We start from the raw sequence: 25,877 nt of genomic DNA on the forward strand, positions 1-25,877 counted from the left end.
TGAGGTTTTACTGAAGGGACTTAAAGCCATCATCTTCTGTGTTATGTGACTCTCTCACATGACAGTACAGTGGCTTCTGCATCATGAGAGCTGGTCACATGGCTTTTTCAGTGCCAGCGTGGGAGGGTTCAAAGCCTACCTGGGCTACAGACTTCCTGCATGAACTTCAGAAAAAATGAACTTTTCTGTAACACAGTTCCCATTTCTAATGGAAATAACATATCTTCCCTCTGGCTCTTTTCCCACCTTGTCTATTCAAATTGCAGTCTCTGTGTGGCAGAGACTGGAATTCTGCTTATTAATGTATACACTAGACTACTATGAGGTTTCTTTGCAATATTATAAACTAACAGAGATATAAGATATTTCCATCTCACAAGTTGTAATATAAGAGATTTGAAAACCTTGATCCAGGAATGGGTTTCCAGATTCCTTTAAAGACAGTAATTTTCATATTATGCATTCGTTCCTCTCAGGGCTGCCAGTGTAAGGTTTATAGCAATAAGAAATTTTAACTTTCTGAAGACCATTAAGAGAAACTAGTGCCAACAAAAAAGTTGCTACTAAATTTTCTAAAATGACAATTTTCTTAAGTGTGGCAAAATATATGCTGGTGCGTAACATTTGTTAAAGCAAAACCAACTCCTCCTCATTTGCGGTAGCTTGTACAACTCATGTAGCTACAGTTTTTCAGTACAGTGCTAGGCCAGTTAACAGTTCAAATCTTTGATATCACAACAGGTCATGGGGTAATCTAGCTTTTTATTTAATAATAATTAAGTCCCATAATGTAAACAGCTGAGAAGGCAAACTGAGAACTTTTTGCCCAAGGCATATATATTCTAAACTGAATTATTTCTTTCCAGCAGTACATTGTAATCATGCAACCTTTTATTTGTGTTTTACTTTTCAAGGAATTTTTTACTTGAATACTATCCATACTTCATTATTATGACAGAAAAAATACAAGGAAGATTTTCAGTAAGTTCCTGTGTCTTAGGAAAGTCTGTGTTTTTTAGTTTATTGTGTTCAGTTTCCATGTTGCTGAGACGCTGTAAAACTAGGGTATGATAAAATTAAATTTATTTGGTCTTTTGGGTCCAGATCCTACAAAGACATATGAACACTCTGAAATTTAAGTTAAAATTATTTCAATAAAATCAGTTGGTTTGCAGCTAACTTGGTGCATGAGCATAGTTTTGTTGTATCAGAAGTTTAGACTCCTGAGCATATTGGTTTTGTTCTCTTTCTGTGTCAATCAGTAATAGACATGTAAATTTGAAAATCTTTTCCATTTTTACTATTGTTTCAGGTAATAATTGCACTTGCAGAGAAAAACCGGTCCCACATTCCTTACCGAAACTCTATGATGACCTCAGTACTAAGAGACAGCCTGGGAGGAAACTGTGTGACTACCATGATAGCAACGCTCTCTATAGACAAAAGAAATATAGATGTATGTTATTTCCATCTATTTTCCACAAGAATATTTTCACTTCTCTAAAGATCCTGATCTTTTGGCTTTTATTACAGTTTGCAATTCAACTGTGTATGCTTTTATTCTTATCCTTACAAAAAAACATTTAAACTTTGTTTCCAGGAGATAATTTTATCAGTGGAAATTATGTAGATGTAAGATGTAGGCAAATCCTTTAGGAAATGTGCTTTTCTTGAAGTAATCTCAAGTCAAGGAGCAGTTGGGAAACAACTTGTACCTACTAATGAACCTTTTTTTTTTTTTTCTTTTTTTTTCCCCAAATGTACTTTTTTCCCGATGAATAAATCTTTAAGTTATGAAAAGGCATTTCCAAGGAATTTTCCACAGGGCATATTGGTAAGATCTATGAGTAGATTATGGATCACACTGAAAGCCTTTGCAGAACTTTTGTAGACTTATTTGGAGTCAAGATTTTTTTGAGTATGATAGACAGCTGGAGAGTTCATTGGGGGGAAGAGGGAATTGGGTGGGGTGATGTGGGATTTTTGGAAAATTTTTCAAATACTTTTATCTCCCTTCACCCATTTCCTGCACTGGAATTATATGTAGCAATGTTTTCTTCTTTTACTAAAATGTGTTGCGATGTGAATACATAGAACCTTGCTCAAAGCCATTTACATTTGATTTATTTCCTGATTTTCCATAACATCAAAGTGTTCTAATGTGAATGAACAAGAAAAAAACCTATTAAACCTAAGACTGTTTTCTGAAGTACAGTGGAGAGCATTGTACTAAAACCGTACTTCATCTAGTTGAAGACTTGTTTTTCTTTAGAAAATGGGCTTTGCTGTTAAATGAAAACAGATTGTTCAGACTTGTGAACATGTAATTATGCAAGCATGATGTCTGGTTACAAATGCAACTGGATAAGTTTGTTAATGAATTTTTTTTTTTTAGCAGTGTGGAATAGGGACCCTTTTGTCTATCAGTTCATCAGGTGTACGTATCTGACATTGCGATCTGGTTTTCTATTTTGGGAATATTTAGTCCAAGCAATTATCCAGAGTAGACCACTGACAGTTTTCTTGTTCTTGCTTTAACATATACCATCTACGCAACAGACCTTCTCCTCCAAAAATAGATAAAAAAAGTCCCTACCCTGCTTCTCAAAGTCGGGTGTATGCGAGTAATATTAGGACAGATGTTAAGTCAATTGCTAAACATAAGAAAATGTCAGAATTAGGATAGCTGCATAATTTTAATTTGGAATTATATGAGTCATTCTGCATAGTTATGTTTGATTTGCTTTTTTGTTTGTTTTTTTCCATTGGTTATACATTTCATTCAGAAAGGAAGCACAAGAGAGAATTGCCCCCCCGGTATGAATTGAAGCTGTATAATAAAAGCAACTTTCTTAAAGACCTAGCTCTGTTTCTTGCAATGAAAGCAATGAAGCAGAGAATTCAAAGAAAGGGCACTGTCATGAAGAGGACAAATAGAATATTATCCTAGAGAACTAAATTATATTCCTACTTGTACTGAAGAGTTTGTATACAGCTTCTCACATTACCTACATCATATTTTCTGTGCTAGTTTTGTGGAGTGCTTGAAAGAAGATGTTGATTCTGAATTGTAGATACATAAATTATTATAGTTGTAACTGAAGTTGAATGGAAACTGTTTTGAACAAAAGAACATATAATAATCAAATATCATTTTTCTTGGTACTTTTGACTTCATTTTCCCTTCTGTGAAGTGTAGTCATTCCACCTCCTTGCAACAAAGCAATACCTAGAGGGTTAATTGCTTAATTTTTGTGAAGCCCTCAGATACTGTAATGACAAGCATGGCAGAAAAAAAGATTAGGAAATTAGTAGTTGTCACCTTTGATTACCATTTTGATGTCATTGAATAAATAGATTGTAAGCTTACATATTGAACGTTGAAGATTGAATTGATTAGCTACTTATTAATTTAACATATGTGTCACACTGAACAGGGCAAAGAGGTCTGGTGGAAATGTATATATGTGTACTGTACATATAATTGTACTTAATATATGTATAGAACCTAATTAAAGTCACATTAGCTGATCATCATAGCACAGGAACTGTATGGCAGAGGCAAACAGAGAGTCCAGCTAAGACTATGTGCAACTCTCTTAATTGTAAGGCCCTCTTTTCCTTTCCTTGAAAACTCTTCTTTGATTCTGTGTGTATATATTATGTCTTTGGCAATAAACACTAGTATCTTTCATCATGGTACCCTAATTCAGATAGCACCCCTCCAAGCAGTGAAAAGAGACAGAAGTCCTGTGGAAAAAGGAGGATATGATCATATATTTAAATTGGTGTTTTCATGTGTTGGAGGACTGAAAACTGCAGAATTACTTTGATTCTGAAATACAGGTCCGTAGCAGTAGTAAATTTCTCTTAATGTAGGGGTTATGTGTAAATCCTTACATTTTTTAAATGCAGACTGGCACATCTCAGAAAATTTTATCATATGGTTTACCAAGCTGTTTATCTAAGACTACTGCATGATGCTGGCTTTTTATTCATTAGGTAGGTAGGTTCTCTAGCAGGGTCTGGCATGTAAGCATCATCTAATCTCAAAGGACAGAACAATACTTAGGAATCCTAGATTTCATTCTGTGCCCTAGATGGGAGTACGCATTGGTTGTTACAGTTTTCTCAACAACCTCAGTCTTGTATCATCTTTCCCCCCCACCTTCCTGTCCTCCTGCACCTCATCTTAGCTCATCTGACAGTTTTTTTTATCTGGTATCATATTTCTTCTGTATGCCTCCTAGTTCCAAGTCTCCCAGCTTGTTTCTCATTTGTCCTGGACTTCCACTCTTCTTCCCTTCATCTCTTTTCCCAGCTTCTTTTACATATGCTTCTCTAGTCTCATTTTCACCAAAAAAATTGGTTTTAGTTAATTTTCTCTTTTTCTCATTATTCAAAAGTTTTTACCTTCTGAATAGCATGGCTTTCTTATCCTTTAGTGCCAGCTGGGGACTCATTGGAAACACAGCAGATCAGGGGATTGACTAGGTCAATAAAATATGTACTATGATTTGACAGTTTTATATGTCGCTGTCATTAATGTGTTAACCTAATTTCCCTTGAATATTGTTGTTTTGGAATATGAAATGGTAGTTTAGTTCTATAAAATATACAAAAACCCAGAAACTTAGTGCTATGACTTCATTAGCAGTCTGTTCTACTTACCTGGTGCAAAGCTAACTGAAATTTTTCTTTTTTGTCTCTTTCTGTTTTTTTTTCTTCCAGGAATCTATATCAACCTGCAGATTTGCACAGCGAGTTGCTCTTATTAAGAATGAAGCAGTTCTTAATGAAGAAATTGACCCCAGATTGGTGAGAGTTGACCGGGGGCAGAGGGAAGGAGATAGCTTGTTTTAAGTTTTAATAATCAATAGCAGTCAAATGGATGTTGAGTATTTTACACTGAATAATCCCATTAAATTGTTTTTTAGATGCAAGTTCCAATTTTTTCTATAAAATAACTACTATTTTTATTTTTTCTTTTGGACATAATTACAATTAAATGGACTGTTATAAAACCCCTAAAGGCTTTCTCAGCTCTTAAGGCATCTGAGGAGCAATGGTCACTATCATTATTATCTTTGTGTTGCTTCTTTTAGGGTGTTAGTTTCTAAATCATAGTCACAGACAATTGGATGTCCCTAAAACTCTTAAAAAAATCTACTAAGATTACTAGTCACTTGATGAAGGCACACTGCTGCACTGAAACAGTTCGTCTATTAAAAAGATAAGAAACATACAGATGCAGTCCTTCCTTGAGATTGGTCCAAGGAACATTTTAGCTAGGAAGAAAGAACCCCATGAAGTTACCATTAGGAAAAAAGGAAGACAAGTAAATGAGATGTAGAAATAGGACTCCCACACTAAAGCGTTAGGCTGATGTTCACATCCCAAAGACCAGCAGAGGAGCTCTGCAGAATGGATGGGGGATTTAGGAAGTACAGAGAAGGACAGGGGTGGTAATCCACATTGGTAAAGCACAAAGCATTGCCGCATAAAGAAAACAAGTTTCTTCTTTTCATGTGCATAACAAAAATGTACTTTATTTTTTCTTTTTAGTATTTGGTTAGTCTTTCCTTTGAAAGATTTTATATACCTCTAGCTTGTTACATACCGGATTTGTTTGAAGGTATGCTCTGTAATATATGTTCTACTATATTAAGAGGCCTTTTTGTTTATTTAATATAATTTTATGCACTACCTGGAAAATTTATTTCCTTTGTAAATATTAAGTACACCTATTAAGGATTGATTAATTCAACGTAGTATTTCACATAATGATAGCTACTGAATCAGCTGGGTTGCATGCTGTGTATCAAAGATGTTTTCTGTTATGGGAAATATTTGACTGACGTTACACTGGTCATGCCAAGGCTGCATATATGGACATAATGAAGAAAGAACTATGGGTGCATTTCAGCATACCCTCTGTCTCTGTGACAGAGACATCAGATGAAAAATAAGTTCAGGTTAAGCTATTATATTATCCTGTTTTTAAATACTGTCTGTTTATATACAACATAGTTTTTAACAACTTTGCACCTCTAAAGAATATAAAATCTGAATGAAATATTCTAATTTCAGTGGTCCTGTATGTTTTTTTGATATACTAATCGCATCATCGTTCTTTCTAATGGGCAAAATTATTACTGTATTTCTAAATTTCTCATGACTAATTTGTAATTACAAGTTTTATGTATTTTGTTCTCATATGACCTTCTGAACTGGCTAGGAAATGCTTTCCTCTTGAAAGCTAGACTGCAGAATGCTAGATTATGCAACATAAGAAGCATTTGTTGTCTAAAAATTGAGGGATTAGATGGTCAATTATTTCATTCATTGTTACTTGATGGTAATTAACATATTTCAGTTACCGTTAATGATTGTGCTTTTATTTTTTCTTGTCCTTGAAGTTCAAAGGGAATAGGAGGTTCTTGTCAGGGTTTCTGCTGGTTTTCTTTTTTTAATTATTATTTTATATATTTTTCTTTCCAAACAATTTCTGCCAATAACAGCATCCAAAAAAAAAGAGTGGCCAAAAAATAAACAAACAAAAAAACCCAGTAGACACTGAACAACTTCTTCATTTCTGTCTGTCTGTCCTTTTTTTTGTTTCCTATGTAGGCTTTATAGTAGCAAATCATGCAAAACATTTCTTCCATGGCCACAGAAGCCTTTGGTTGAGGTGGAACACATGCAGGCTCCTGAACATTTACTACATCCTGTGGAGCTATACTCCATGAGTTTGGTATGTCTCGCTCTGCAGGATCATTTAGCAAGTAAAACAAAAGTGGACTCGTGAGAGTTAGAAAACCATCCCCTCTTGTGGAAAAGGCAGGGGAACACAGGTACCTAGACTTTATATGGCTCAGTACTCATTGTGGAATTTGTTGCCCATCTTAAATACCTGAAGTATATTCCCAGGGTGCAACTTGATTATTCAGTAAAGTGCTGGACTTACGATTTTTTTTCATAAAATCAAATGCCATTTATTTGCAGTATTTATCATCTGTAAGTTGAAAGCATGCTTTATAAAGGGAGTGCGTAATACCTCTTGATAGAACCGAGTTAAGTGTGACTGTTGCGTAAACTTTATTCTTCATAATGGAGACTTCCTGACTGTGTATCTTACTAAGATGAACTTGTACCCATTGTACTTCTTAAGCAACTTAGCTTTGAACCTCTCTCACTCACGACCAAAGCATCTGGTTTAAACTGAAAATGTAACTGTTGAACCTGAATTAAATCTAATCTCCTCTGGCATTCATTTAAAAAAAAAAAAGAAAATATTATGCTTCTGTAGATTTTTGTTTGTCTTAATAATACTTGAAAAATCAATCTTTTTATCCATATCCTGAAAATGGTATTTCTGTTGTTATCAGATTGAGGTTAATCATGCTAACAAATTTGAACATTGAACAGGGATGGTACTATCAGTTCAGCTTTCTGCCTTTTTATAGTCCAGCCCCAAATTTTATTTTAGTGATTCAGTAATTGGCACAGACTACATCAGAGTGTGGCACCAGAGCGAGGCAGCCTAAAATCAGGTTAAAATGTCTGGCCTGCAATATTCTTATGGCACTCTTGCAACATCTGTAATTGACAGTTCACCACCTTAATAGATTCTTAAATAAAATATTGTAAGTTAGCCTTTCATACTTTATAGTAACAAATGTGTTACTGGTAAGTTTAGAGTTAAAAGAAATAATCATTCGTCTGTTTAGAATATTTTGATTTTTAAAGTCATGGTTAAATTTAAACATTAAAAGAAATACAAATGTTTGTAGGAATTTTAACATCCAGTGAAAATGTGTCATCAATTTCAACAATCTTCTTTCTAGAAAGTGCGTGCAATCAAGAGTGATTTATTTTTCCTTGAAAACATTCTTCTCTTGGAAACTTATTTTGCACATGGAATCAGTGTACTCATATCCATCTAAAAATATCATTGGACTCCTGATGCATTTGAGCCATTATAAGGCAATGCATCATTAAAATGATCAATCATAAAGTATCGAAGAACTTGCTCATTCATGTTTTAGACTTAGGGATTTGCATATTGTCCTTGCTTTGTAGAATTTGGCCTTGGGAGGCTAGTGATTTGTAAAATATGGTTTTATACAGACATTTTTTCCAAAAGTACAGGCTCCAATAATGAGCTATTGGAATTTAAAAACCTAGTACAGTTCTCCAAGTCACTTTCTCAATCATTACTATTCATTAATGAAATTTAATTTCATTATGTTGATTTGTACTATTCACTTGTTGTTAGCAACTGATACATCCTACAATTATAGTATGCTATAATTCTAATAAGAGTGGAATGTTACATGTAAAAAAAGAAAAGTTAAGATTAAAATACTAAGATATTGTTTTGGAATTTCTGTTTTTAAAGGGAAGGAAAAAAAAAAAAAATCACTTTTGCTGTGTAGTTGTCCTGTCCCTAGCAAAGACATCAGTTCTATTTTAAATGTGTTTTCATCACTAACAGGCAAAACTAATGAGTCAGAAAGCTCTTTTTATTCTTATGGCAAATTATTTTTCTCTTTTGCAAATAATCTTTTGAACTCTTTCTGTACAGCCATGTCTTCTAACACATAGAGTTTACTGAGTGTGGAAGACTTTTCTTGTTTTTATAAATGGAAAAGGAAAAAAAGTGCTTGGTGTATTTAGGGCATTTGGACTGTTTTTAAAAAAAGAAAGAGATGTTGCTTAAAAAAAAGAGAAAACCAAAGTATAATATTTCCCTAAATTCAGCCTTCTACTGCAAAAATCATAAACTAGCTATTAATTTGTAGGTGATGCGTGGTTTATGCCTTGCTATTTGTAGATGATTGTCCAGCTGAAAAAGGAGATCCAGGAGCTGAAGGATGAGCTGGCGCTGGTGACTGGCAAGCAAAGAACGTCAGAGCTTTCACAAGAAGAGCTACTTGAGTAATGGCTTACATTGTTTTCATTTTCTTCTTTTGTGGTGATACTTTTAATTAGTTTCTTTGTTGGCATAAATATTTAAATTTATCTCAGAGCTTTAAACTTCTCTGAGTGAATAATAAAGTGAAGTTGGGTGCCAGGTTAGAATGGCAGTTTTCCATGAAAAGCTGTATGAGGCTGCTGGCTGTGTTTTTGCAGCCTCAGCTTTGAGGAAGTGAAGTAAAGTAAACGCAAAGGATGGGAATGCCTGTCAGATGCCAGGCAAAAAGGAGTGTTGTATAAGAGTGCAGAATAAAAAAAACCAGTCTCTCTCAAAACTGGATATACGATCTGAGTAGAATTCAAGAAATATTCTTTGTGCTGAGAAGTATCCTGCTGCAGTATTAGTTTTACGCAGGCCAAGAGAAATCTTGCATTTCTGATACACAATTAATCAAAGTCTTAAAAGCCAAATAGTCAAATTTTTACTGAGCATGCTATTGAAAATGCATGATTAATTCACATAGGTGTTGTAACATCTTACAGCTTTTTGTAATGGATCAGTACAGCATGTAAGAACTTTCTGTGTATTACATACAAATATTTACTTAGGTCTAAATGTTCACAATAACTAAATTCCATTCCCAGTTGTGAAAAGTTAATTGATTCTGTAGGATGGACCTATTTAATCTCTGTGCCTCATCTGTATAAAGAAAGTAGTAACTGCCTAGAGATTTTATTTGGTTAGTATATTAATGGTAACTGAGTTGAAGCTGTGAGAATTTTTAGTCTTGTTTTAATTTCTCTTGGAACCGGTCCAGAAGGAAACTACCAGTGCTAACAATTTCCCATGACATCCAGAAGATTCTGTAGACATGAGGACAAGCTGCTACCTTGAACCCTGAGTTTCTCATGTACATTGTTGTCATTCTTAATTCTTGGGTTTGATTGTTTTGTTTTAATTCAGAAACTAAATAACATCCATATCAAGGATGAGGAGCTAAATAGCATTATGTATATATTTCCTTTACACCGTTAATCTGAGTCATTTTCAACATACATTAATATTTATATATCCTTCTGCCCAGAAGTATGGTATGTAGTAGGGTCTTTTTAACCTGACAGAACTAGGGCTTCAGAAGATGAGTGACTCTCAGTGACTTTATTCAGATATACTTAAATAATCTATATATTCATTTAAAGATGTACTTTCCTAACATTATTGTAAAAACTGTCACACAGATTTTCCACTGTGGTCGTGTTTGCTGTTTAGTTTGTATAAGAAAACTGGGGTTTTGGAAATCATTTGGGTTTTTTAGGCCACACTCATGAATCTTACTTCCTAAGACTTTTTACCTGACTTTTTGCCATGAAAATTACAAATGGGAATGGGTTCACAGCTGATGAAAGTTTTTAATATGAATATGCAAAGCAAAACTAGGAACGTACCATCTGCATACAGTGGCACTATAGCGTACATCTGGGAGGCCTTGTTTCAGAAATGTGTGACTAGAAAGTGTATCAGTTGTATGTTTTTCCTTTTTATCTCTATAGCACAATACATAGTGCATTACATTGCCAGAAAAGGTTGCTTCTGAGATTATAGCAAGGAATTTTGCATCTTGTTCCTCCAGAAAGAGCAGGGAGGAGACTTTAATGAGTTTCTACCCATAATAAGACACAGAAGGAGAAATAACTTTCAAGGAACTCAACTATATTAGGACAACACAAAATTTTAAGTTTTTTAAATTTATAATTTATTTATGTTTCCTCAGGCTCATGTAGCACGTGTGTTCATTGTTTCAGAAATAAGTTCTTTCTTGGAACAAATGCTCAGCAATTAAAATACAGAACAAAACTTAAGTACTGGTGACTGAGATACAATACTTTTTGTGAGGATCAATAATAAAGAAGGAGTACCTCAAACAATTAACCTTGTCAGTCATAAATGCCATATAATGGCCTTGTTCAAAGACCATTATTTTTAATACAGAATTAAAACGGAAAAAAGAATTGGATATACAGAGTTGTTTATGGGTAGCATAGTTTGAAGGACAGAGCAGAAGATACTACTGGAGAATAACTCATATTCATGAGTCAGACTGGCTTATTAATACTACATGCTGTAGTTAAATTGAATGTTGAAAGATAAGTCAGTCTTTTTTTAAACAGTTCAAGTGGGGGAAAATATCAAATGTCAGTTTTTGAGTGTTGCATTTGTGTGTGTTCTTGCAAGCAGAGTGTTCACAGGTAAACGACTGATGTGGACTAAACACCCAAATGAAAGTATAATGAAATGATAGTATAAAAAGCCACTACTTCAATGAAAATATCTTTCTGTGGTTTCGAACACTTAGGCATTTTGAGCTTGCTTTTTTATGGTGATAATATTTGTGACCGTGCTGGTTTACATCTGTCTGAGCCTCCTGTCCATAAATATCCTGAGCATTTATGAAAATCAACAGATAGCATCTAAGTGTTCTGTCTCCAGTTAGAGTCTATCAATGCATAACACAGCAAATCTTTATGACAGTTCTGTTTATTGAGACTGGCCATCTGAGTTTGGAGCTACTCATTATCTGGAGAGTTTGTTCACATTAAAGAGTAAATATACAAGTGAGTAGTCCAAACAGAAGTATTGACCTGGATGAGGGCTGATAAAATCGTGATTTACTATTACTGGAAAAAGTCTGTTGCGGTTTGCATCTAGTTTTGCATCTATAATGAAACGTAAATAATATTACTTATCAGGAGACATATGGATCAGATTGTTATGACAGAATAGGAAAAGAGACATGGTTGAGAATGCAACATACTGTTTTGCACTTTATTTGGAGTCGCCACCCAAGAATGGCTCTTAGAGTAATGGTACTGTAGGGGATTCCAGACAGAATAATCTTTTTTTTCTATTTTTTTTTTTTTTAATTGATGCTTTTTTAATATGCCCAGAGAGGAAATTATAATTACGGTCATTATGGATTTCAAATAGTATTTAGACATTTCTGCTTAGTTAGGGTATCTTCTGTTTAAACTTAAATAAACTGTATCTCAGTGTGTATATGTATGTGTATATATGTATAAAAATAATCCAAATTTACGTAGTTCTTCTCAAAATTCTTAAACTTTAACAAAAGTCTTACTGTGGTTCATTTTATTACAAAGAAGGTAATTAACTAGTAAGGAGAAGTGTTACTAAATATAGTCTCATCAAAAAAGGATTTGTTTTAATTCTTATTCTGATTCATCATACATATTTCAAGGGAGGTCAGAGCAAAATCAGTCTTCTGAAAACATTCTGTGCCAATTTTTTTTATTTATTCTTTGATTCTGAACACAGATGATCAAAGGTGCAAAACATGTCAATGAAAAACTCCATGCACTAAGTACATATTTATTTTGTTGCCTCTGCACAAGTCTTTATCTCGGGCACTTTTCAGTAGAAGATGGATGCCAACATGAAACTGGGTCCAGTGGTATATGTGTAGATCCAATAATATTTTTTAGTCTAATAAAATGGTTATGGTACCGCGTAGGTTTTTTGCTTTCTACATATGTTGCAGGAAATAAGTGTTAGTGATTGCCCTAGAAATAAGTATTAATACTATGTTAAAATGATATTTTTTATGTTTCTTGACTTACTAAGTCAAGAAATGCCAAACATTTTGTACAATAATGAGCTTCATTCCACTTGTTTACTTTCAGGGCATTCCAAATGAAATCAGTGGGCTACTCAATGCAGTTAAAATTGCTAGATGTTTGAAGTTAGTATGTGAATAAGCTGTAGTTCATTCTTCATTGGTTTTTTTCCTCACTTAAATCAAATAAGTGTCTTCAGGGATTTTTTTTTTTATTATTATTATTCATTTAATGGAAGGAAAAAACATCTGTCAAATGGGCTTTCCTCATAACCACTACAATGTCACATTGTCATTCACTAAGTTTAAAACAAAATGGAAAACAAATGCTCTTGACTTTTCTTGTGAATGTTAAATTATAATAGAACACAACTTATCAGTCCTGTGAATAAAGCTACAGCTGTCTCGAATTCTTACTCAGAATTCTGTGTTAAATGGTAAGCATATACATTACTATGACATATTTTTTATTTTATTATTTTATTCTCATAAATGTTAAACATTCATGAATTCTGCTGCTCTCATTTTGTTTATTTAAAAAGCACAGCATAAAAAATTCAGCTAGACTACATAAGTGGTTCAGAACGTAGTTCATAAAATGCTTCCAAAATCTGAATTGCTTGCTTTGGATCTTACCATCTACTTCCTCAGCTGTAAAGGGCTGATCTCTAAATATTTCTTTGAGCTGGAGAATTAGTTTCTTGTTTAGGGGGGAAAAAAAAAGGAATACTTTGGATTATTTTTAAAAAATATAGAAAATAACAACATACAGCCCAAATAGAAGGAAATTGTACTCTCACAGACTTCTGTATTATGCTTTAGAATAGAAATAAATGGCTTTTTTTTTTTTTTTTTTTGTGAGAAGCATGCCAAAAGTAAAAGGGAGAGTCCTTTTTGTTTGAATCATTTGGGATTTTTTTTTTTGTTATAAATGAGATCACTAGCAATTTACAATGTGTGCCCAGAAAGTCAGGATTTCAAATCAAGGTCCTGTGTTCCAGAGCACCCACGCTTCCAGAGCCTTTGCCAGTTGGAATTCTCTAGGAACAGGACCGGAAGTACTGGCTTAGCACTTTAATTTATTAATAACTTTACCTTATTTCTTGTAGATACATATGTTATTACAGACACTTCTATTTTTTACTTCCACAGTCATACGTTGTTCATCTTACTCAAGTCCTGGATTTCTCATTACTTCTTTCTGTCTTTCATTTTTCTGTTTCAACATTGTGACATCTGTATGCTATCATGGTATTAACAATATTGCACTGTTGTACAATATAGAGCTTTAACAGTTACTCATACTTAAGCTGTTGAACAAATGGTTTCATTTACAAAGCAGAGCAAATGTTCTTATTTGCTGATGTCAGTGTTCAATTTCACTTGCGAGGTGGAAGAAATAGAAGCATATTACCTTGCCTTATGTCAACACAGCTTTGCAGACAGTGGATTTGTGTAGAAGACTGACTGACACAAGCTGTGTAGGCAATAGTCAAGAGAAGAGAAGGTACCTTAACTATAAAGTAGTCTTCAAATGTCTCACATTAACATCTAGCTTAGATGCCTGATTTAGAATGCTGTTAAATCAATGTATTTCTCTAGAGGGCGTTTTTTCTCTTACACGCTATAAAACCTTTAGTGACAGCACAGGAAGTTCCGACTCCTAGTGCAGGTACCTAAGCTGGATGCTTAAAGTAAGTGTAAATACTTTTCTTTGATCTTGCTATTTTATTGCGAGGTCACTGACCTAAGAAGTAGAAAAAAAATTGTTATATAATTTAAACCGGTCACCTTTTGCATTGAAACTATTGAGAGGTAATCTAAAGTTCTTTTCAAAGATTAGCAAGTTTCTTTTACCATGGGGGAAAAAAAAAAAGGAGACTACGTACTATGTCCTGTTTTCTAATGTTCAAAAGTATACCAGTCATCTAATGTCACATGGTTTCAAGAAAGACAATGGAATATAGTATAACTTATATAAGTGAGGTGTATGGAGAAAAGATAGCATAGCTGAATTTTATTATTTAGATGTTTAAAAAAAATCTTGGAGCCAATTTCCAAATATATATGTTCAAAAGTGTCTGATCATGGCAGCTTTTTGAATCTCACTGAAATTTGTTGAAGGCTTGGTCATCTGAGTTGCTTCTGAAAGTACCAATAAATACCTGTTTGCATCTTTTGGCACTTTAAATACTTTTTGAAAACCCTTTTTTTCTGAGCTTTTACATCTAATTAATAACGTGTGAGGGACACTTTACAAAATTTTTTCAAAACTCTCTCTTCTGTGTTGTAGGAATGTCTCAGTGTTCATCTGTAAGAGCCCTTTTGACTTCCTTGAGTAGTTTTTATGCTTGTCCTATGTTCTTTCTTTTTATTTCAAGTTCTTGCTAACTTCTCTTTAGAGATATTCATATTTTTCAAATTTTGGTAAACTGAAGCTTAGTTTTCTCTTGCTACTTTTAGATATACTCTACTGATCAGAATATGACTACTGTTATGGCCACAAATATTAGCTGGCAGTGAGCAGCCCTTCTTTATGTATATGCTTTTAGTTTGTAAATATAAAGTTCTGTTAAAGAAGGAAATAATCTGCTCTGCAAGCTACTTGACATGTTTCTTCTCTGCAAAAACTTTGCATGTGTAGTATTAGTGTAGGCATTTTTTTCCCCTCTATATGCTAGTCTTCATCTTTTTATAGTACATGAGAAAACTCCCCTTGACTTACTGATACAAAGATTTAGATCTGTGTGCATTTCATCATTGGAATGAATGATTTTCAACTGTGTAGCAACTCTATACATCTGTTTGCCACATTGTAGCCATCTAATTCAGAAGAATCTCCTCACATAAGGAAGTAGCAAAAATGGCTGTGGCCATATATCTAATAAAAAACCCACCATGGATTATATCTATCTGTAACAGGAGGTGTATGCTTCTCTACTGTGCAGTGCAAGTGTTTAATGGTAATCATTCATCTGTGTGTATGATAATGTTTGTTTGATTGCTTTAGAAATTAGAAGCCCTATTTTAAAAATTTTTACCCTCAAATAACTGAACTTGGTACAACTGAAAAAAAAAATCCAAATGTTCCATGCCAGCTTGAACTGAGGTAATCTCTTTGGATGCCAGCCTATTGGCTATGTAAAGAGGCAGCATATAAATCCTAATTGTTGCCTATAGTATTAACAAAATGCACATGGTATTCAAAAATCTATTTATTTCTACTCATTATCGATAGGGAAGGGTGTGCTTTAGCTCTGTTGTCAGTTGTTTTATAAGCACTTGGCCCCTGCTGATAATATTAGATAATTAGGAATAGAAAGTTAGGAAAGACCATTTGGTCTAACAAACATGTTCATATTAGACCAATAAATACCAGCCAACGTTCAGTATTTATGAAAATTAGTTTATCTCCATACATGTAAATCATTGGTGGTATTGCTGTGTTCCCTATTTTCATCTGTTCTTTTTACATTTCTAAATATGAGAACTTAAAATTTTTACTATGTCTGTGGCGCTTTGGTTTTGGGCTGTTTTTTCCTCTTCAGGAACATTACTGTATTGATAACATTATTCAAATCTTACTCACAAGCTTTATTTTCACCACTAAGAGAATTGCTATCTATGCAGGCTTAAGAGATACTTGAAAGTTTAAAGGTCATAATATTCGCTTGTGGAAGTATCATGTGATTCACTTCATTATACTGACTCAAAGGCCAGAAGTTTTCCAAACTTTAATATATAATAGCAGGCTCAAAAATCATCTTTAAGAGCTTTCAAATTACAGCAGCAGTAAAATTTTGAAAACCTGAAGCATTTGTTTTCAAGAATAATTTAGGTTTGTAGTACTTTGCTTTCAGCTGATTTCCAATGGTATTTCTGAGGCTTCCCAACTCATTATCTTAGGCTTTTAAGGAGTTTAAGTTAACATCTTGCAGGATCAGTCCCAATATATATATAATGACATTGGATTAAAAATTCTGGACTTGTGCATGATTTCTAGAGTATCTACATAGCTCACATAATCGAATATTCTGTGACTCTCTTAGCTATATAATTGCCTATTTCACAGGTGCACAAATTGAGGTACAAACAAAGGAAGTGAAATGTCCATGGATTTAAAAAAAATCAGTATTAGAGTTTACATTTCCTTATTCTCATTCAGCTTTCTGTTGCCTGGCTATATGAAACAGTGTGATCATTTCTGGACTATTTTTTGTCTTTGAACAATGTGCTATGAAAACAAGAAATTGAAAATACTAGAAAATTACCCCCAAAGTTGTTTGTTGGGTTTTTTTGAACACATAATTTGGGAGGAGGGCTGCAATAAAATAAACGTTTGTGTATTTTATCAAAGTTTGTGCACACCTACTTTTGTTTCACCTTACCTTATCAAGAATATTGTGTTTGGGGTTTTTTCTTTTTCTTTTTTTTTTTCTCACAGTTATTTTGTAGTGGCTAGCTGGAGGAATGTCTGACAGAAGTGTCAGTTCAGTTTCCATCTGTCTGACTGATTATGCAATTGAGAATGAATCCTGAGAAGCAAGTGGTGCCTCAGAACCTAGCCTTTAGTTTCAGAAGATTTCCTAAAAATAAAAAAAAAAAAAAAAAAAGTTGAAGTTCTGCCACTTGCAGCAATTAATTTAGTTTCACCCGTAATTTCGTTTCTTACAAAACAGTTGCTAGTATAATTCAATACCATTATTTACAGACTGGCTTAGAATGCATTTTCAGTTATGGGATGAAACTGAACCTCCCAGTGAATTTGTCGTATGTCTTTATTATCGCTCGACTTCCTCATACACACACATATGCACTCCAGTATGAAGTTGTTACGTTTAGACTTTTCATTCCGTTGCAGGGGATCTGTGTCTTTATTGTCCTGTAATAGATTTTTTTCAGTTGTTAGAGCACTGTTATGGATATTTAAATTGAAAAAAAGTGTAAAAATCTTCCAGGCTGTAGAAACAGAAGACACTCAAGGGCTTATTGCTCTTATTTCCCTGCTATAAGACTGCACCAAATCAATGCAGCCTATTCCAGGGCTATGTTAATAGCAGTATTCTTACAAATATCTACTGAGGGAATTGTACAAAGGCTTAGGTAACCAGTTCCGCTATTTAGTTACCTTAATTATTATTTTTTCACCCAGGACTTAACCCACTTTTGTTAAATTAGAGGTTAAGCAGTTATTTCTGGATACAGAATACAGCATTATCCTCTATATATGCCAATTACGTGTTAGGCAATTCCTGTCATGTCCACTACCCATCAGTAATGTATTACAACTTTTTTCAGGGCAAGCTGGGATGCATTGTGTGTACTTTATCTTCTTTGTCATGCCATTAGCAACAATGCCTGGAAATACCTTCCCTTTTCTCTCCTCTCTTCCGTGGCATTATTGATAAAATTTGCTGCTTTAGAATATCCATGGTCTTCCCATACTGATGCACACTTGAAGCTAACTTATGTGGTTAGCTCTTATTAAACATAATGGCAATTCTGCTTCAGCTATCATGCATTTTGAGATAAAAAGATGCATAAAATATGTGGAGTTACTTTTTTTAATAACATAGACATAATTATTAAACTTTATGATAACTTTCAAAATTAATATATAAAGAAAAAAACTGATATGGAGTATGTTACCAATAGGAAAGCTATTGCAAAAGTCCAGGTAAGCAAACTTCGTTAATTGAAGCCACCTCTCTGATTACCTCAAGTGTTTCAGTAGCTGCTTTGTTTGCAGCCTATTTTTCATAACCTTGGATTTCCATTTTGCTTATTACAGAGTTCACAGTTGACACACAGAATTAATTGTTCTTTAAGCAAACTTAATTTTGATACATAATACACAGTGTCAGTGTTCAGGGGTTAAAAGGCAAGATCTCCCAGAAATGAATCATGGCACATAAAGCAAGGTCAAAATGAGTCCTTCCAAATCTGTGTTTTGAGACCATGCATCCTGCATGCTATTGAGAGCTCTAAACTTTAAAAACATACTCTCAGTTGGCTAGGAGTGCTTTTCTGATGCATTTCAGCTGTGTAATTTGCATTCTGGTTCATGCAACATATGACTGATTCAGAAGTGATTTTTTTTAAAAAAGATGGAAGTCTGTTATTTAATAAACGGGTAAAACTGAAGTAGCACACTGCTCATCTAATTCTGGAGTCAGGCTATCAGAAAAATTGCATGGAATCTAAAGTAATGTGGATAGAAAGCTTTGTGATTTATGTGTGGTCTAAATGGTAAGCAGGCTTCATTAAAAAAGAATTCCTGAAGGGTGGAAAGTAACAGAAAAGAAATAAAGTTGATAAAGTAAAAGCTGCCTGTGAGCTGCAGTACAGTCTGTGTTCATACTATTTGCAAAAAAAAAAGCTATAAAGAGGGAAATGCTAGACCAAGAATTCAGGACTGATTCACAGTCACTAACCAGAGAGCACTGTTAGTTTAACACGTTTCCATCCCAACTGTTTATGATTGCTTTTCTGTGAGTTATCTTCCCAGCATCAGCATAAGAACAGACTTGTGTGTGACACAGCTTGTGTTTTCATTCAGAGTCTGGTATTGTGATTCAAACTCACCTGGATCAGTACTGTAATACCTTTCTTTTTGTACTGTGTTAATATGTATAAGACCACTATCAAAATGAGTTTTAAATTAAGCTCATAAATGATGTGATACTGTTCCCTTGGCATTGACAGAGAAAATGATTTTTTTTGTGTGTGTGTGTGGAATTTTTTACTCATGTTTTGTTTTTATTTTTTTTTCTGATGAGCACTGAGAAAGAAAACCCCATTCTTTGTTTACTGCTGTTTTTCACAGAAAATGGGTCTTTGATACTTTCATATTCTTCCTCCTTCGGGGAATTTCTGTTGGGAAAACTATTCTTCCTGATACAGCAGGGTTCTGGCAATAGGCTTCAGCACACCCGTGCTCTTATTAGTATAAGTTAGGCCTGCTGTTCTTAGGGCAGAACCTCGCAGTCCTAAAAGGAAGAATGGAGACATGAAAAATCCTCTTTTTAGGCTTCATCTACTGTAATAATATTAAATAATAAATATTTAATGGTCTGTAACTTCCTTTACCTAACAACATATGAGAGAAAAGGAAAAAAAGGGAACCATTTTGGATCTCCAGAAGTTAGAAGAAACATCTTCATCTGACACTGATCTTAAACATTTTTTCCTGTCATGTGAAATTAGCTATGATTATCCATTCTCCAGATTTGATTAGCACAAATTCTGCATGGAAACATTATTGAGAGCCCTAGTAAGCTAAAACTAATGAAGAATGCAGCAGCTGGCTTGCTAATGTTATTAACTACAACAAATAAAAGACTATTAGTTTAATATTTATTTCCACATAGACAGAGATTTTAACATTTCTAAAATATACTTTTAGATGTTTTTTTATGTTAGTTTAGTACTTTCGGTGCAACTATCTTGTGGCTAGGTACTTCTATTTCAGATTAATGTAGCCTTTTCTGATGTAACTCACCAGAAAACAAAAACATCTCAAATTTAAATAACTTAAATTGACCATCTTACATTAAAAGAGTATCAAATTCTGAAATAAAGATACATGCTTCATATTTCCACTGAAGCAATTAAGTGTGACTTGTAAGCAATTCAGTAATTTTCAATTCTGTGTTTGTAGCTAACCCCATAATTAGGTTTCCATTGAATTTGAGTTAATTAAACAGTTTCCATCATTGATTTTTCCCATCAAGCTGAGTGCACTTTGACTTTCTAAGCTGAGCAGTGAGAAGACAGGGGGCTAAGTATTTTTTATAAAGGTCTCTCCAGTGTGAAATAGAATTCCTGGTGTTGATCTTCAGATGATACTATAGAGACGATCTCTTTATTCAGGTTTCAGCTCCAGTGAGTGAGAGGTATCTGTTACTAGGCTTTTTGTTGTTATTTCATTACTAGGTCTTTGGGTTGATTAATTTTAATTTTAGTTGGGGGATTATTCTGTTTGCTACTGATGGGTGTCTTACAAAGGGCTTGTAATAAGCTCATTTTGTAAGTTGATAATAAAGAAATAGAATACCAAAATAGGAACTTATTTCTTTTGCAGTCCATCTCTCATATAAGAAAAATAAAGTCCAGCACTGTTGTAGTGCTAGTCTTCATAAATAAATCAAGAAAGAAAAAAAAAATCTTGTACTGCATGCAACAGTGTTCATAAATACTATGGAAGGGGTTTTCTGTATGTTTTTCGTTGATTTATTTTTTTCTGCTTGATCTATCTGTTTTTCATCGTAAGCTTTATCAAAAGTGTGTTGGGCCTTTTTCTCCCCTCTAGTTTGAGTTACCTTGGCACACTCAGCCATGCCATAGAACCTACGTACATGAACATATTTGATTTTTCTAAATAATTTTTCCATTGACTTTTGGCAATGGATGTAGTGGGGAAATTAACGTTCAGCCTGGGATGTTTTGGGAGAAGAAAAGCTCAGTCACAAATTTAGAAGTTTTTTGAATATGTTATGTATTCTGCACCAAGCATGCTCACTCCTTTTGCAAGTTCGTTTTCAAAACTCCCTTCTTTGGACAGCTTTATTTCCTAATTTCTGTTTTGACAGGGCATGCAAATATTAACCATTATGCTTGGCATAGTAGCAGAAGCTGATCATCAGTAAATGTAAGGATTTATTGCCTGGAACTTTTTGAAAAGAAACTATAGTTAGCAACTTTCCCAGGAAATAGAATGTACTCACTATCTAAGAGAGGTCTAGGTATATGGTCTCAGGGCTGAGCCACAACAACTGAGCAAAAAGACTTTGTTTCCTATGCTTTTTTAGTTAATCCACTACCACTGAGGTGAAAAAAGTCCTTAATAAAAAGGACATTGTTATTTTACCTCATGATTTCATATTACCTTTGCTCTGCCACATATGCATGCCTCTGAGTAGGCAACTAAAGCAAGATTTGCTAGGGAGTTCTCTGGATTTCTTGTTCTCTATGGGTTTATTGTTCCTCTTGAACATCTAGGCCCAACTTTGTTCAGTGCTGGGCCATTTTATGTGTTTTTCTGGTTTGATTCTTGCTGACATATATTTTTGCAACAGTCTTTGGTCAGAGGAAAACTGTTTAATATGCATTCCTCTGGCAGAGAAATAAGGATCTGAGATTAGGTGACTATCTCAGAAGATATTATATTGCTAAGGAGAAAGATATTATCCATCTCTTGAAGGTACCTGAATGAAAACCAAATGCCATTTTGACTCTCCTTTACTTACAAAAAGGGTTTTCTCGCTCTGCTTCTTTTAATAGGACAACTACAGCCTGTGCATGATGTTTTGACTAGAAAGAATGTGTCGGAGTTGTAACGGTAGATGCCCTATATGAATTTTTGAAATCTTTTACAGCCCTACTTTATATAATTCTGTGCTCTAGTTTTCATATATTCTATATATTTAATTTTATTTTTATGGATATTTATAGAGGTAAATATAAAAAACTGTTTGAGTCAGGAATATGAGAAGGAAAAGAATATTCATCGTGTAGAATTATATTGTCCTTTGTTTCTGAGTCACCTAGCAAGCAGATCTACCTTGTCTAATATATGTTAGGAAAAAGAAAATGTACAGTCAGTATTTCTTTTTTTTCTCTTATTCTGTGTCTTTTTTTATCCTCCTCCTGTGGTTCTTTATTGTCTCCTTGATTTATTCTGTGAACACCTCTGGAAATTAATTGGAAGTAACATTGGTTTTTTTTCATTTGTAAAACTGCAAATCTTGGCATTGTATAAATTCATAGGAGAATGTTTCGACTGTTTTCACAATCCTTGAGCCAATAAATCACTTGGAAAAGAAAAAAAGGGTTTCCATCAACTAAGATCTATTCATTAAGAAGAGAAACTTCAAGCTGTATCTGTATCACATTGTCAGTTTATTTTTTACCTTTGTTTAATACTTCCATATACTGGAAGAACTCCCAGAATATCCAGAGCGTTGTCAGACTGTGTGTTTACTTTAGAAAGAGTTCTGGTAATTTTTACGTGGAAACAAAAAAAAATGTGAGGGATGCAGTGATTTCTTCTGCTGGTATTCATGGAGGTTTTCATTGTTGGTTTTCTTTTTTGATTTTTCTTGGTTTTGTCCGTAGTGTTTAAAGTAGGTTGGTCTGTTCTTGCTATAATTCTTAAAGATGAAATTTTAAAAATGTATCTAAAAATACGCTGAAGATTCTGCTGTTTCCCAGAATTGGCAAAAAGGCTGAATTGGTTTATAACTTCTGATTTACGTTCTGCTATTTCAGCCCTGACTCAGTCTTCTGGTGCTCAAATCTGCTTTGGCTTCCATGTAGTCCTTGGGACACAAAACATGAATTGGGCTGTTGTGTTTTTTCAAGAATGCCAGACACATTAAAAGTAATGTGAGAGGAAATAGCAGCTCATAACTACAGGTTGTCTAATTTGCTACTCGTGACAAATTAACCTTGACTCTTGACTGGCAAATAATAATAATTTTCAAAACTAGAGCATTATTTTACAAGAATTATGTATTCTTTTTCTTTCTCTTGAAATATTTTAACTTTCTCTGGTGTTATTCTGGTAATGGTGCAAGTTAGTGTAATTTTTTTGACTGATTCCTATAGCCTAAATCTGTGGTAATCGGAGTATGGTAAATCCCTGGAAAACAGGTCATCTTAGTGAGGTTAAAATATCACCTTTCTAATTTCTAGTTCAAGATCAAAGGCCCATTTTTACAGATGACTTCATACAGTCAGTCAAGACAGTCTAGTTATAAAAAATATTTTTTACTTGTTTACTCTTACTCACTGAAATCAATAAGGTGCTTAAGATAGTGACAAATACTGATTTTTTCTGTGTCTGTGTAATCACTATAGCATTCTCATTAATAGTATAAATGCCTCTCTTTTCCTAGTGCTTACACAAATGCCTGTCTCCATGTATGAAGAATTAATTCTCCTGCTCATTGTGCTTAGTGTGTCTGCAGACAGTATGAACAACCTCTTGTATTACTGGCCTCTGTTCTGTTGGACTCTTCATGCAGAAAAAATCATGTAGCAATAAGTAAAATTTTGGTCTCTCTTACCCAGTATTTTTTGTAGTCTCTTAACTTAAGAAGCAAGTCAATGCCAGTAATGCTTCTGTAACTAATATTCCTCTTTAAATATCCTCTCCTTTAAGCCTTCCACATGTACAGCTTATATTAACTTGAGGGAGTGTTCTATAAATTCAGAAGTTGTGAATTTTGCACATACAATGAATGGTATAGACAACATATTTGTCTCTTATTCTTTAACTGAAATAATGAAAATGGGGAAGCACAGTTTATCTGAAACTAACCAAGGGTTGCTCTCTTCTTTTCTCTCCTTTTTCTCCTGTTTTGAGAATTGACACTTTGCCATGGTGTACTCTGGAGAAGATAAATAACCAAAACTATCTGTAATGTTTTCCAATTTTCATCCTGGTCTTACAGCTCCTGATTTTCAGATATTTATCTCCTGAAAATAATGATTTTTTTTTTTTCTGTTTGTTGTGCATCTCATTGTTTCACCCTCTAGCAGGGAATTGGTATTACAGTACAGCAATGTGAGGAATCTCAGTAAGAAAGTCTTCAAAAGCAGGGCAATATCCCAACCACCTACTTTAGGGTCAACTTTAGATACTGTGATAATGCCTAAAATTTTGGTATGTGGCTACAACAAAATGATTCAGATAATCAAATGCCAACAAGATTTCCAATCCTGTAGCTGAAGAGGATAAATGGCTGTTAAGTGACATTCAGAAGGCTTGCTTCTGATGGATTTACACAAGAAGTGAGGAGCTGAACAAAACTAGTCCAAAAGAAACACTAGGCACAGAGATGGTTCTGAACTTCTGCCCTTCTTTGGCAGTTGGGCACTTGATGCCGGTAGCTTAGATACCTTGGCTCACTCAGGTTCAGAACCTAGGTTCATCTTCTGAGGAGAATAACCTAAATAAACATTTAAAATCATAGAATTACTCTTTACAGGGCATATGGCTGTCATTGTTGCGCACCATTTGCCTACTAAGTTAATGGTAATAGCATTTGTCAGGAACCAGGAAGCCTTTAATGTAAAACCAGTTGATGGAGTTCGAACTTGCAGTTGCTATTTTCCAGAAACATACCTTAGTAAGTGGGCTAAGGGCTAGTTTTGGTTTAGAAATCTTCTGCCCTTTTTCTTGAGGATGATCTGCCATGCATCCTGGAATGCAAGACCTGGAGAGCTGTTGAGAACATCAAGAGGATATCTGACTGTATCCATATAGCTGTGACATCCAACCCAGAGGCATGGTATATTATGCCTGTGTAGGTTTCCAGTCTGAATATTGTAACTTGGTTTTAAAAAAGTAAAAGCATGCTTCTGTGTGCCAGATTTCCTTCTGAAGACTGAATTACTGAAATCAGAATTGCTTCTCTCTAAGGAAGACCTTGTCAGATGTTTGTTAGATAAGAGCAAATTGCAAGAGAATAAAATACTAACTATATTTCATTAATCAGAAGAGCAGTACGTCTTTGAGAGATGTATAAATATTTGCATCAAAAGATAGGTTGCTTTGCTTGGTGATTGGAGCAGGTAATTTTATGTATGAAAGCTATGCTATCTGATGACTCTTGTCATAGAAAAGGAAGTAGATTTTTTTTTTGCACAAATAATCATATATGTTAAAAAATCTTATGCCCAAAGCCTCTAAAAATCTAGTCTTCTGAGAGGGCAGGCTTTAGATCTTTTCAGTTATGAGATGGTAGAAGAACAGAAGGTTATAAAATAAATGGCAGAAAGAAAAGATTACTTCTCAGGTGCTTTTAGTTCTAGAACTATTCCTTAGCACGTGCAAGTATGTTCTGATATGGAGTTGTAGAATCTCCAGTATCAAATTCAGGTTTTAGTATCAGGAACAAAAGTACATTGCAATTGCATGGACCCTTAAGGAAAATAGCCTACCAATATCAGTCAGTTTGGTAAATCTTGTATTTGACACATTACAGAGTTTTCTGCTTGTTTGTGATTTTCTTTTTTTTTTTTTTTTCCTTAAAAATGCTATGTATTTTCAGGTTGGATGAGTTAATTGAAACATTTCTGGAAGATAATGATCCTGATAGCACTCTGGATGTTGGTGCTGACATGCGCAAGATCAAGTATTGCTTCATTCATGTAAAGGTATTTCTTTTAAACATAGATGGAAGTGCAGCTGGCACTGAATTCTGCATTCTTTTGCATCAAAAGAAATGCAATACAGTTGAGAGGCACTGGAAAAGGGTAAAACAATTAAACTCTGGAGTGTGTGGAGGACGGATAGAAATTTGAAATTTAGTTGGAAAA

The 25,877-nt window shown here is 34.2% G+C and overlaps 1 protein-coding gene across 1 annotated transcript in view; it reads left to right on the plus strand.

Moving 5' to 3' along the window:
* The window catches only part of KIF6 (kinesin family member 6), a gene marked incomplete at its 5' end in the record, with an annotated part of 170,119 nt that overhangs the window by 48,501 nt on the left and 95,741 nt on the right, over positions 1-25,877 (plus strand). Inside the window, 4 exons of the mRNA XM_082306226.1 lie at positions 1,313-1,456; positions 4,732-4,818; positions 8,837-8,940; positions 25,610-25,715. Of these exons, the coding sequence (XP_082162352.1) occupies positions 1,313-1,456; positions 4,732-4,818; positions 8,837-8,940; positions 25,610-25,715 (441 nt within the window). The remainder of the gene's footprint in view (positions 1-1,312; positions 1,457-4,731; positions 4,819-8,836; positions 8,941-25,609; positions 25,716-25,877) is intronic.

The sequence above is a fragment of the Platalea leucorodia genome (assembly GCF_965183815.1).
Source record: "Platalea leucorodia genome assembly, chromosome: 3".
Taxonomy (NCBI): Eukaryota; Metazoa; Chordata; class Aves; order Pelecaniformes; family Threskiornithidae; genus Platalea; species Platalea leucorodia.